Here is a 14121-nt window from a genome sequence, read left to right as displayed (position 1 = left end):
GCATTCCTGACGTTTTTCTATTTAGAAGTGGTGGAAGTGCCACAACTTTGAACACATTACATTTGATTGCCCAAAAAAGAGAGTGATCTCTTTTAATGTGTAAGGAGCAGTTAAAGAAATGAACAGTCACACAAAAGACACAAAAGAAGGTGAAGACATAAATGTATACCAGCTTCCAGCAAATGAGGGAGAGATATTAATGGTTTGACGGATCTTTTATAGTGCCCACAAGAGAGTAACAATGACTTCACCACAATATATTTTGTCTTGTTGCTTCGTAAAGGAAAATGTGTAGACTTATCATAGAATGAGATAGTTGTGAGAATGTTATATCTACCTAAATGATAGATAAGTTGTGGTTTACAGCACATAAGCATAGCCAAGCTTATTCTCTATCTTGGTTGGAGAAAGAGAATGAGATTGTAGTTGACAAAAGATGCCTTATGTAGTTCTATTGGAGACGAGTTTCAGGAGCTAGAGTGGTGTGATGCGGTTACTATTATTATCTCATCTTATTGGGTTGTCCTTGCTAGTATGATCATTGTACATGTTATGATGGCTATAGGAACATATTCTTTCACCAAAGATACATACAGACTACTAATCTTGTGCATTCAGTTTCTTAAGTCACCCAAATACACCCAAGTCACACTTTTATTTAGCCCTATTGCTAAAAAACTATTACCTCCCCCAATCAAACCCTTTATCTCCCCCAAGACTGGCTAGCACAAACACATCTTATAATAATAAGATAAATTTTACCTCTTAAAATGCATCGAATTACTAGCCCCTAATGAGATGAAACAAAAATAACCCTCCAGAATATGCTAAATTAATACCCTTCAAATTCAAAGCGCTCGGCAAATATCAACCAAGTAAAAATATTGAAATCCCAAGCTCCTTCAAGGCAAGCTTGAATTAATCGTCGAGGTTAAATTAATCCTGGACAAGCTTAAATTTTGATGTTAAACTACATTTCGAGACATGTCAATTGAACTAATACCCTGATTTGATCCTTTATTTTTCCCTTTAGTGAGGTTAACACAGTCAACCCATCCCTAGGCATGCCGAAGCCCCCTCTACATATCAATGCTCATCAACATCATAATGCCCCCACTTATTAAAAATATATTCAAATGAAAAAAATCTATTAACCCCAGATTCAATCCCATTGAAAGGAGATTAGGTTGCAACTCTTTGGCCACATAAAACTCACATGTCCTGCTGCTTTTAAACTGGAGCTCAAACTCTAATTTCATTGTCAAGCCATTGAGGAACCATACCAGTTCAATTTAGTCATAGTTAATGAGGGTTAATAATATGAACAGAATTATCCTTTCATTATGACTCTTTCTTATGTTCTTCAAGTAACTAACAGTAATGATTTTATTTTTGAGATAATACTGTTGACACATATTCTGGTAAATTGCAGGGTGATCATGTAACTCATTTGAATGTGTATAAAGGCTTCCTTCAGTCTGGAAAAAATTCACAATGGTGTTATAAAAACTACATAAACTACCATGCCATGGTGCGTTTTCAATTACCATGCAGTTTCAGAATCAAAGTCACACATGTTGAATTTAGACAAGTTTTTTAGGACACGTTTGGTATTACTTTTTATTTTTATTTTTCTTTTAATTTTAAAAACATGTTTGGTTGTTATAATCTTTCAGGAACATTTATATACATAACACAATTCTTATGTATTTATGTATCTCACACCCATAGATTGATATTTACAAGTATAACACCTTGGTATTATAAACCTATGCATGAAAAGGTCTACTTCACTTCGGTATTTTAGATGTGTGATGTTAAAGATTTGAGTGGTGTGCGAGTAAATTTGAATGTTTAGGTGTTAGATATGTAAATACATAATAATTGTTTGGCATGTATGTAAATGCCCCTATTTTTTATATGTTTTATTTTTTTGTTTTTAAAACAAATCATTTTGTTTTTAAAAATACTCAAAACACCTTCGAGATGTTTTGAGTGTTAAAAAAAAAAAATTACCGCAACCAAGGATGTTTTAATTCAAATCAAAATATAAACCAAAAATGAAAATTTAAAGATAAAAGTAATCCCAAACGGCCATCTAAGGAATATAAGTGATAAGCAGACCCATGGAGTTCTTTCTAATTTTTGAGCCAGTTGTGCAGAAGAAAGTTGTTGATACAAGGGAACAACTCAGCAGGCTAGTGAGGCGACTTGGCATTGTTCTGAAATCTTGTGAAGGGGATACACAGGTTATCGTTTTTTTTCTTGTTAATTTATGATTATGTAATTATGTAGTTGCTTTGTCAGAGGCGAAGGTCTTTTTTCTTAATTCCGATATGTTAATTAAAGGTCTTTTACACTTTTTTGTTAACTTAATTTATTGGTTGGTGGTTCTTAAACTTTTCTGGGGTAATTTATGGCCTAGTTGAAGGGTTATGCAGCAGTTTTTTTTTCTAGATTGCATAGTGTGCTTAAGGATTATCCTGGTTTCATTTTATGTTTTTTCATCTATCTTAACATTTATGCAGTTTCATACTCTTAATAAATTTAGAATTTGTTATTAGAATCGGATTACTTTCTTCAACAAGTACTATTCTCTTCATGATGATATTTATTTGTAAAAATTTTACATTTCTGCATTTTACTTGTGTTCAATTAGACAGTTAAAAATATGTTTCATTTCTTACATTATGATAATTTTTTCTTGGCTCATTCTTTTTCTTGCAGGCAATAAGAAAAGCCATTCTTGCTGGTTTTTTCTCCCATGCAAGTCAGTTAGAAGTAAGTTACTTTTTGCTTGCCTCTGACATCTCAGACATTTATCACCTATTTCTACTTGGCGGTATTGCATTGGGCCTGCATTGGTTTTCAAGCTAAACTTTTAAAGCAATATTTTTCTATGAACAAAACACAGTTTTGAAGACTTTTTCATCTTTTTTTTTTCTTTTACCCCCACTATCGTTTTTTTTTCTTCAGTCAACTGTCTCAAACTTTGTGTCAAAATTAAAGGAGTTGATTAAGATTTGATTTATTTTAATTTTGTTAATAAATCAAACTTATTATGTGCTAACAGATTTGATAATTTTTAATCACTTTTTATTTCTGTCGTTGTTTGGAGACTTCACAGCATTGTACACCGTTTGTTGCCATGTATTGTGATATTTCTCTCTCTCTCTCTCTTCATATTTATATAAGTTTAATATTGCAATTAATTAATTCTAAGTTTTCCTAATACCCTAAAATCACTTGGTATTAGAGTTGTCGTGTTTCCCTTCATAAAATTGTGGAGATAGTCTCGTAGAGCCACTAAGCTGACCCGACTCCCCTTCTTTTAGAGCTACTATGCTTGGTACTCTTGCAAAGTAAAAACTAACTTCCTATGTGCTCAAACCAATATCATAAATCGTCACTAAATAGTATCGTTGTGCTCAATTTTCTTGTAGAATCATAGTTTGTCTCTAAGAAGTGAACATGCTTCTTTTTCGATGCCATACAACATCGCGACAGTTGTCAAAATAATCCATAGATTCTTACAAAGACTGTAAACCCATGCCATGACATCGATTAACCCTACTGTCATTGATTTTATTATGCAAAACTCTTCATTGCACTTCACAATCACTAAACTCAATGGGTCAAGCTATCATGAGTGGGCTCAGTTGTGAATTTAGCAATCAATGACAGAGGAAGTATCATACGTTTGATGGGCGAGACAACAAAATTTGCGACAGGCGAGCCTCACCTAATATAAATGGTGGTTTGAGAACTCTCTTGTTATTGTGCTGCCAATCAAGTCAATTGAACCAATCTTTGGAAAGCTACGCCTATTTCTCGCTAACGCTTATGACTTTTGGAAGGTGGTCCACAACTTATACCCGGCTCTTAAAAATCCTTCTCAAATATTTGACTAAAAAAACTCAACTCTTGAAATCCAAGAAAAATGACTGTGACATCACCACTTTTTATAATGAAATTGTGATATCATGGCAAGAGCTATGGTAATATTTTGGAAAACTCTAATGACTATACATATTAGAAGGGAAGAAAATAATAGGGTGTACATGTACCTAGTTAGCCACAATAAAAATTTAGATGAAGTTTGAGGTTGCATCATTTGTAGAAAAGTCTCCTCTTCCTTTTGAGAGGTTGCTAAGAAGCACAAAGGAAAATTATGTTGCTTGGCAAGGGAATTATCTCCAACTTAGCCTTCATATTCAAGGGTATAAACTTTGAAAGTTAAATTTGAAGAAAATAGCAGAAATGATGAAATGAAAGAATATGAACTTACACCTAATCTTGCTGACCACGACATGAGCGATGTAACTCATGTTGGTTAGTTAAACGAGGAGCCGCTAACCATGCGTAAGGTTGTAGCAACAATTCATGATGAAGATCCCAAGTCCCTAGGTTTCAAAAGCCCAAGGACCCATTTATTCGAGAAAATTGAACCCGATTAGAATTGACACTTAACACGCAGTCTTGACCATCACGTTTATAACTGGGTCCATGTTGTGGGTTTAGCATGAAATTTCCAATAGGTATTCTTTTTATCCCATGATTTTTATGGCGTTCACATCTTGAGATTATTAGAAGCGTCATTGGCTCAAAATTGTAATTCTTCAACCATTGTGTTTCAAGTGTCAATTCTAACCTATTTCACATGGATCATTTAGTTGCAACAAATCTTATAGTTGGTTGCTCTAAATAGTCATTCTCTTATAAATTTTTTTTTGGCAATAAAAAATATCAAATTTGTCGATGATTTTGTCTCAGTTATTGTCGGGATAGGAGCGGTTAAACATACTCCTTTTAAAAAACATACTCCTTTTTCAAAAACTAAACAATAACTTATTACTCAATTTATTCCACAATTTTTTTAGAAATAACTAAAAAATTCATCATCTTTATTTGAAGTAATGACATGTTGGATCTCTCTCCGCAGTGACAACTTAAGAGATATGTCTGAAATTTTTGAAATTTTCTTTTATTTGCTTGTCCTATGTCTGGCATGAGCTCTTCAAATTCATGACCCTCTTGAACAACCAGTGATAGTCCTGCTGATGCTTCTCTTAAGGCTTGCAAAAAAGTATCTTGTGACTCAAAATCCTCAAATACTTATATGGACACTAATTATCTTGAACTCACTATCCTATAAGAAAATCAATGTAAGTCCTATTAGATTCTCTCATCGCCTCAGCTTGAATCACTAGCATCTCTCCCTTGTCGGCTACAAGCTGATACTCCTCTTTGATGTCTTTATTCTCTTTATTTAGTCAACTGTTCCTTACTCAGTGAAATGTATCATTCCCTCGTTTGGACAGTCCGATGTGATGTGCTCAAAATCATAACAATTGAAGCATTTTTTGGATAGGATGGATTTAAGAGTGCTTGTGCTCGACTTTTTCTCCACTTTGGATTGATTTCTTTTCAGGTGAGATCGAGTTGGGTGATCCACTAGATGTACTCTTGCTGCCTGATATTAGGGTCGAACTCTGTTGGATATGTGTGGATCTGATATTGCTGTGTTATCTTTCTACCCTCAGGGTTAAGGTTTGAACATCCTTTAAGGTGCAGTAGGACTTTAATTGTACCACATTGTTAATAGATGGCCTAGGTGCCCTAAGATATCAAGCTTTGTTGTTCTCCTCGTTCACACTTCCAACATAAGCTGCTTGAACTTAGTGTTGTATTTCTCTACCGAGAGATCTTTCTGTTGTAAGTGATGAAGTCTCTTGCGTGGGGTGTCAAAAGCCGAACGTGGGTTTTTCCTGAGACTGGAGACCTGACAGGCCTCTCGAGTAGCGTGAGTGGCAAAAAGCTGAAGTGAATGACAATCGTTTGAGTTGTTTCCAATTTTTAGCACGTTTACTCATTTCATTTCTTTTCTTTTTAGTCATTTCTTATATATGTGTTGTATTAGAGTTTGGATGAGATTTTCTGCGTAAGTTTTTTTAGGAAAGCCACCAACATCCATTTTCTCCCTTCGAGGGCTATATCCGAGGGTTTAGCTGGTGTTCCAACTGTATCTCTCCCAAGGGGTTGATTATCTTTCTTATCCCCTACCACATCCTCCTTATATTGCTCTTGATCGCCCTCTATTGCTACAACCTCCCCCAAACAGTTCCCGTTGTTGTTTTTCTACAATTCGCCTTCACTGTCACATTCCAGAATTCGCCTATCCGGATGCTGCAACCATTCCAGCCTCCCCTACCCCTACCTCTCTCAGCCGCTATCTACTTTTTGTTAATTATTCCCCATTGTCGTTTTCAACCCCATAACTTCCAATCTCTCTTACCACTTTTTGCCACTACCAAATTGTCGTCCCACCCCTTCTTCATGTTGTCCTTGCTGTTCTCCCAAACCCATCCCCTGTGCAGCCTTGTGGTTGGACCGGTCGCTGGAACCGCCTTCCCCATGGTCTACTTGCTATTCCCTTTGTTGTCTTATTGTTTCCATCTTATTCCTGTTTGTTGCCGCCCAGGACAATGTACTTCCACCGCCTTGTCATTGTTCCATTAGCCACCCCATCCTTACTTAGCCGTACCTCTCCAAGCCCCATGACGGCCACCACCGCCACACGAGATCCACCATAGTCGTGTGTCGTGTTGTTATTTTTTGTTCTTGTGTGTTGATTGTAACCATTCATTGGCTTTTTCAATAGTAATACTGGTTTGCTTATCATTGTTTAGGTTAGCTCTGGTATTATTTGGCATCTGAGCTAGTCTAATCCTAGTGTATCTTATGGTTCCTAACATTCACCACTACATAGTTTTACCAACACCCAAATAATTTATTTTCCACCCCACATTACCCCTACACTCATTCCATCTACCCACTCCCAAACCCTAATCGCGCCACTAAAGAGATAATTGTCGAAGAGTTGGATAAGAGGAAATGCCATGTTGTCGTTTATGAGAAGTTCGCAAAGGGATGTCCAGGAGTCTTCCATGGAGAATGTACAACGAGAAATTCTCCAACTGCAATAGAGGCTTATCGCCTTCAAAAGGATGCAATCCGAACAGGTTGCTTGTAGCCATAATGATGATTTTGCTAGATTGAAAGAATGAAGTGAATCCCTTCCACCATACAGATTCCAATCGCGAAGAATCCTACCCCAAAGATTTGACCTGAAATATTTGAGAAGTCAGGATTTTGATCTAATGGTGGATTTGCCACATTTTGATATTCGTTTGGATCCAGACGAGTTCATTGGGTAACTTCAAACCGAGGAACCCTTTTTTGAGTACCAGGAAGTCCCCTTAGACAGAATGGTGAAACTAGCCGCCAACAGGTTAAAGGAGTGAATATTACTAGCGATATTCACATATGCAGATTGGTACTATTGAGGTGATATTAGGGTGGTATTCTGAATACACCACCATACCACTAATCCACATCTAATTCACATCCAACTCATCCACACGTAATATTTTTATTTAAAGAAGAGTGCATTATTTTGGTGAGAAAATTTGAAATATCTATGCCAACATGAGGGAAAAGACAAGATCCTATCTAATCTAAGATGAAACGTGAGATGCAACGACTATACTTACTAGTTCATTGCACGTAGAATGTTTCGACTTTGGCTTCAAAAGTGAAGAGACAATATCACCGAACGATTACGACATCTTTAAGAAAAAGTTTAACCCCAGGTTCTTATAGCCGGAGCACAACAAGGGGAACATCCAAGCCGACCCCGCTTATGGAGACGCTAGTTTAGAGTGGAGAATATGTGGAACCAATCCACATTCCCAAATTCGTCCCTGTTAGGAAGTGTTTCAACTGCAATAAATTTGGTCGTATTGAATCAAGTTATACAACCAGGAGTAATCGATTTCACCGAGCACGAAGCAATTGAAAAAAAGGGCAGTGACATAATAGACACTGAAGAAGGTGAGTACACAAAGTAGGAATATCAGATTCCAACTGATTGGGGAGAAACACATATTTTAAGCTAAGCCCATGAGAGAGACTCCAACATAATTAACATTGGTGGTTCATGATAGTTCTTAGTTCAAGGACCCGACACCAGACACATGACAACTTCATATAAAGAACTTTCAAAATTTTCAATTATATAATCTTCTTTCTGAGTTACTCCTTTTGGGGAGGTCCAACATGTTAGTGATGGGATTCTTTTGTGCAATTTATGAAAGACTATATGGGGTCATTTGGGTATTAGAGTCAATTTAGCAGTGTATCTACCGGTAGATGATCAGACATGATGAATGAACCATAGTGTTAGAAATTTTCGTAGGATTTTTGGGTAAAAGAATATCCTGCAGTGGGATCCAGATTATTCTAGAGAAGTGGCTTCTCCCGAGCGGTTTCTATTGAAAGTAGTCCCACATGCCACATATTTCATTCCAGAGTTAGTTTTTCTAGACGAATTTACTTCTTTCGATGGGCCCTGTTGAGTTCGAGTGGAAGAGGCAAATTATAGATCTAGGGCTCGAGAGTTGTTTTATGAAATACTACAGCGATATGTAACTCCAGCTCAGGTTGTGTCAAAAGAGGATGAATAATTATTTTATTAGGATGCGCTTTGGAATGACCTCACCAATAAGACCGAGTCCTGACACCATTTCCTGAGAAGCCAGAAGTTTCGTCGGAACCTCAGGAGAGGGATGTGGGGCGTCAAAAGCCGCACACGGGTTTTTTCTTGGACCAAAGACCCGATGCTGGCAATCTTATGAGTTATTTCCAATTTATAGCAAGTTTCTCTTTTCCTTTTCTTTCCTTTTTAGTCATTTTCTATATATGTGTTGTATTAGAGTTTGAATGAGAGTTTTTGCATGAGTTTTTTTAGAACAGCCGCAAGCGTCCATTTTCTCCCTTAGAGTGTTGTATCCAAGGGTTTGGGTGGTGCTCCAGCTGTATCTCTCTCTCGGGATGGTGATTATTTTCCTTATCCCCTTCCACACTCTCTCCATGTCGCTAATGGTTTCCCTTCATTGTTGTAGCCGTACTCAAACAATCGTCATTTTTTCTGCAGTTTGCCTCTACTGTTACCTTCTAGAATTCGCCTCCATGGCTGTCGCAACCATTCCAATGCCCGTACCACTACTCTACTACCTACCTGCTGTCCAACTTTCCCCATTGTCGTTTCTGGTCACCTATAGCTCTTCCAACCTCCCTTACCATCCTCCGCCACTGCCTGTTGTTGTCCCACCATTTTCTTGTGTTGTTCTTGTTGTTTCAACCGCCCAAAGCCATCCTCTGTGTTGCCTTGTTGTTGGTCCAACCTCCAGAACCTCCTTCCTCATAGCCTAGCTATTGTTCCTGTCATTGACTTATTGTTCTCCAGCAGTTTCATTCTTATTCCTGTTTTTTTCCACCCAGGACATCAAACTTCTGCCATCGTGTTGTGTTCCCTTATAGTCCACCCAATCTTTTCCTTGTTGCCACCTCTCCAGTTCCCCTAACGACCACCACCATGACCCGAGATCCACCCTAGCCATGTGTCGTGTTGTTAGTTCCGTTCTCGTGTGTTGGTTGTAACCACTTATTCACTTTTTTAGTAATTATATTTATTTGCTTATTGTTGTTTCTCAAGAACACATCATGTCTGTAATGTGCTGGTAGGTACTTGTATTTCATTTTCTTTTTTCTTTTCGACTAGGTAGTAATTTATTTTGCCTCTCATATTGACCTAGGTGTTTCAAAATTTTCCATCACATAGATTTACTCTTTTAACTTGATAGTGGCTAGCTTTACCTTTTTGTCAGGTGGAATGTCTTTATATTCAATGACTCGTTCTACTATCTGGAGCCACTCAACGAATTCTTCCAGATCAATGTGACTATCAAAATCCAATAAATCCACCTTTATTTCAAGATCCTAGATTTTTCTCTGATATTCCATATCAAATCTTCGGGTTATTGACTATTCATCACTTGAAATTGCCATTGGAAGTAATTTACTTTCTCCTCTGGTTCTGACGAGTCACTGTTGTGGCTATGATCTACCTCACCAGATTGCTTCTCTCAAAGGCGGCAAGCCTTTGTTGCAGTTGAGGTTTTCTCATTGCGTGCCTGCCATAGTGAGCTCTGGAATGCCTCATTTCTGGTTTCTTCTTGAGGGCATGATCTCTTGTTCTTCCATTGTATGTTTTGTTGGAAAAGAAAGATACTTAGTTTTAGGTGGGTAATGTGAACTTTTTTTTTAGGGTAGTGTTGGGTTAAATTATACGGATACTTAGTTTAAGTGTAGGAAATATAAATCCCTAAAAGTTTAAGGTTTGTCAGATTTTGATACCAAATGATACTGTTTTAGGGCTCCTTAAAGGTGTTTAGGAAGCAGGTTTTGCGGGGAGGTTGTTGTAGAATAACAAGAAGATGATAATATGGGTGATGAATGATGTTTGGAGGATAAATGATGTTCGACGGATGACCTGGTTGAAAACAATAAAGAAAACTTTAAGATGACGAAAGATGAACGATGAGGAAATTCCATCATCTATTCTTGAGCAAAATACATACACACCACTTGCAAAAGGGAATGATGCATTACTTAAAAGAGCATAAATAGAAAATGACTCTAAACACAATAACAACAACAAAAGTCTTCCAAAAATAAAAAATAACTATATATAAATAATTGCCCTCATAGAAGTAAAATCTAATTAGAAAGAGAGAAATGGGAAAGAAATTTGGGAGGAAAAAAGTCAGGTGAAAACTAAAAAAAATAATAAATAAAAAAGATAGGGTCTTGGATGTGGTAGCCTACTCGAGATCATAGTATCGAAGGTTTCCCACTGGGGAACATGCGATATCACGAAATTTCATTGATTATGCGATTCCGCAAAATCTAGCGGAAACAGAAAGCTCTTGCGTCACCTACTACCATTTTATCATGATTCATAGTGATCTACTCTTGTAGAGAATGATTTGTTACTTCTTTTATCACTCAAGATTGAGAAAGGATTATCTCATAAAAGAAAATTCTGAATTGGAAAAAATCTTTAAAGATTTCTAAATTTGTACACCTGGTAGGTAATTTCTCGACTAAACTTTTTCCTTCTGGCATCAAGTTACCAAACCAAAAATTGAGTCAAGTTATTCTTCTGACCTTTCCATTTTACTGTGATAAGATACATAGTTTCACACCTAACAATCTTTATGAAGTTAAGTAAACTATGAATATTGCTAAGCCATTTTAAGTTTTTTGACCTCACAAATGTTGTTTGGAAATTTCTAATAATATGTTGGATGATGTAGAAATTCTTGAGCAGAAAGCATGACTCAGCCTGATAGCTTTAGAATAAATCAAGTCAGAAATTATGGTCAGAAGGGATTAAAATTTAATTTACCTACCACATATTTTTAGAAATTCCATTATGTGTGTGTGTGTGTGTCTATATATAAGCCATTAAGAAACTATAAAGTACACTGCACCGAAATCAAAACATTATATATTTCTTGTCCTGAAAGAAAAATAAATAAATTCAGCAGTATGTTTATTACAATTTAGTGAGTAATTATTATCTTAATATGTATTAAATATATATACAATTGTCATGCATGAATAACCAAAAAGAAATATAGTTCATTATTTATTTAAATTGTAAGCCATCATTTTAAATTTAACCCTTTCTGTTTTAATTTATGTATTTTTTATTTTTTTAACCTCTTTAAGAAATATCATGATTAACCTCATACCTGATGGTATCTTAAAAATTATACTTGTAGGTATCTTAAAAAATTTATGCTTGAAAGTATATATTTACTATTTTCATTTATTTTTTTCATGCATAGGTACATCATATCCCCTATCAGTACTATCTGGTACTATCTGGGGCTAATTGTGAATGACTTATGTCTTTGTATTTAATATTTTTTTACTTTCATTTAAGGTCATTGAAACCGCTATTTTTTACTTCTCATTTTCAATTCATTCATTTCGGAAATTCTTTCATCCACAATACGCCTTTAATTATAAAAAAAGGTATATGAAGCAATAATGTAGTTCTTTTTTTTAATAAAATCTTATTTAATACATACAAGAAAATAAGTACACACCTTTGACTTGAAAGATATTTGTAAAATCTTATTCATCAACTTCTTTTGATTACCACCTATATCAAATGAATGTGCATACCTTTAGATAAGAATATTATTCCTAAAAAGAATGACTAACATATGGTTAATATATATATATATATATATCCATATATATCCACAATATCCATTGTCGCTCTGCTTTTCTCCAGTGACTTCATGGCGGTTCGGGTAACTGCAACTGTTCATCGACTCATCGTCCTCGAAGTGGAATGGAGGGGGATCGTGTCGCTTCTTTCGTCGTCCGTCTAGCCCTAGCCTCTCACTCAATCTCATCGTCTGCTGCTCTTGGCGCCTCGTTGTACTAGAAGGGAAGGGGAGCGTCGTAGCAGGTTCAGGTTTCGTCGCCACCCTAGCCTTCCTCTTTCGGTTTCCCTGCTTCGATGGGTGCGCTTCCTCCTTTTTCGACTGTACCCGGCAAAGCCTCTTTTGCCCACGTGCTGGGTAACCATTTGGTGGAGTTGGCTGTTGTCTTCTCGTCGAGTTATAAGGAAAGTTGTGATGGTATAGATGACTGCCTCTTTGTTAAGAACACAAGTAGGAAGGATGAGAAAACAACTCTCTTTTTCTCTGATTTAGAAATTTCAACTTTGGCTAAGAAATGCAAGTTCGCTCTCATTGGAAAATTTTTGTTGAGACACCCCTCAATGGAAGTTATAAGAAAGAGTTTTGAAGATCTCAAGCTAGTATGAAAGTGGAAAGTGAGATTTCTTGATGGGAGACATATGTTGATTCAGTTAACCATGACTGAAGACTATGCTCGGATTTTCTCTAGGAAATATCTTAACATTGCAGGAAAGTCAATGAAGTTGCTCAAGTGGTCTCCTGATTTTGACTCAAACCATGAGCCTCCCACTGTACCAATTTGGTTTAATTTACCTGGTCTCAAGCTGCATCTATTTAATCATCAGGTTTTCTACTCTATTGAGACCATATTGGGGAATCCTATGAAACTAAATATACCCACCTTCAATCTAACCAGCTCTTCTATTGTCAAAATACTTGTAGAACATGATATCACTTTATCTGATATTACAGAAGTCTAGTTAGGCACAACACATAATAGATATTGACAACAAATTGTCATGGAACATAGACCCTTTTATTGTACCCTTTGTAAGATGTTTCGACATTCCTTTGACAAATTTCATAGGCTCTACCCTAACTTGAAATCTAATGCTCAACTGCATAAGGTTTTGTTTTTCCTCTTGTTCTAGGCAAGCTCCCTACCTAGAACCAGAGGAAAGAGGTAAGGATACATTGGGTCGTGCTCAAGCTCCTATTATCTGTTTGGATCTGCAAATTTTACAGGTGCTTTCATGGGTCTTTTCTTGATAGATCATTTACTCCAGCTTTCCGTTCTGCCTTTCTTCCAGTTCTTGGTGCAACAAGTATATCTTCCATCTATTTTGGTTATGCGTAATCATCTTTTGGTCAACCTACACACGTATCTGGGGGGTGCCCAATTGAAACGGCTTGTGAATTTTGCGTAGGAAGTTGACTCCCTATTAGAGTTTTGAAGATCTCAATAAGTAGATTTTCCATCTGTTTGTCATTTAGAGCTCCCATCGATCCAACTGCTACTTCCAAACGGCTTGTGAATTTTGCTCTGTTTGGAGACTTTGGCATAGAGTTCGCATGTCTAGTTCATAATTATGGTTTAGGTATACATGTACTTTTCTGGAGATTTTGTGTGTGTTGTATACCGAGTGCTTTGGGTTCTTATTTCGGCCCTCTCATTCAACCTTTTTTTGTACCACTCCTTTCTAATATATTAGTCATTGGGCTTATATATATATATATATATTTTTTTTTTTTTTTTGTGGCTTCAGGAATCAAGGAAGAGGTTGCAAGTTTGAACCCTGCAAAGGACAAATAATTAATATTTTTTCGTGTCCCCCCGGTCTGTTGGTTAGCATCTTACGAGACCCCTTAGGTCACAGTTGACCTTAAGGAGGCGGTGCTCAAATTGTTAGGCACATTAGGGGTGGTTGGAGGCTAGTATAATAGCTTATGGTCATTCCTTTTAAAAACTATATATATATATATATATATATATATA

At 36.5% G+C, this 14121-nt stretch overlaps 1 protein-coding gene across 3 annotated transcripts in view; it reads left to right on the top strand.

Moving 5' to 3' along the window:
• LOC110035894 (probable pre-mRNA-splicing factor ATP-dependent RNA helicase DEAH9) overlaps nt 1–14121 on the top strand; it is a 114747-nt gene that overhangs the window by 87343 nt on the left and 13283 nt on the right. For 2 of the 3 annotated variants that reach the window (XM_020740217.1, XM_020740219.1), the window contains 3 exons: nt 1433–1531; nt 2163–2249; nt 2728–2781. In XM_020740217.1, the coding sequence (XP_020595876.1) occupies nt 1433–1531; nt 2163–2249; nt 2728–2781 (240 nt within the window). Of the gene's footprint in view, nt 1–1432; nt 1532–2154; nt 2250–2727; nt 2782–14121 lie in introns of those variants that run through there. The other variant, XM_020740220.1, reaches the window with a different exon arrangement.

This window comes from Phalaenopsis equestris, unplaced genomic scaffold, assembly GCF_001263595.1.
Source record: "Phalaenopsis equestris unplaced genomic scaffold, ASM126359v1 Scaffold200668, whole genome shotgun sequence".
Lineage (NCBI taxonomy): Eukaryota > Viridiplantae > Streptophyta > Magnoliopsida > Asparagales > Orchidaceae > Phalaenopsis > Phalaenopsis equestris.
Note: the sequence above shows the minus strand (reverse complement) of the source record. Positions and strands in the feature narration are given on the sequence as shown.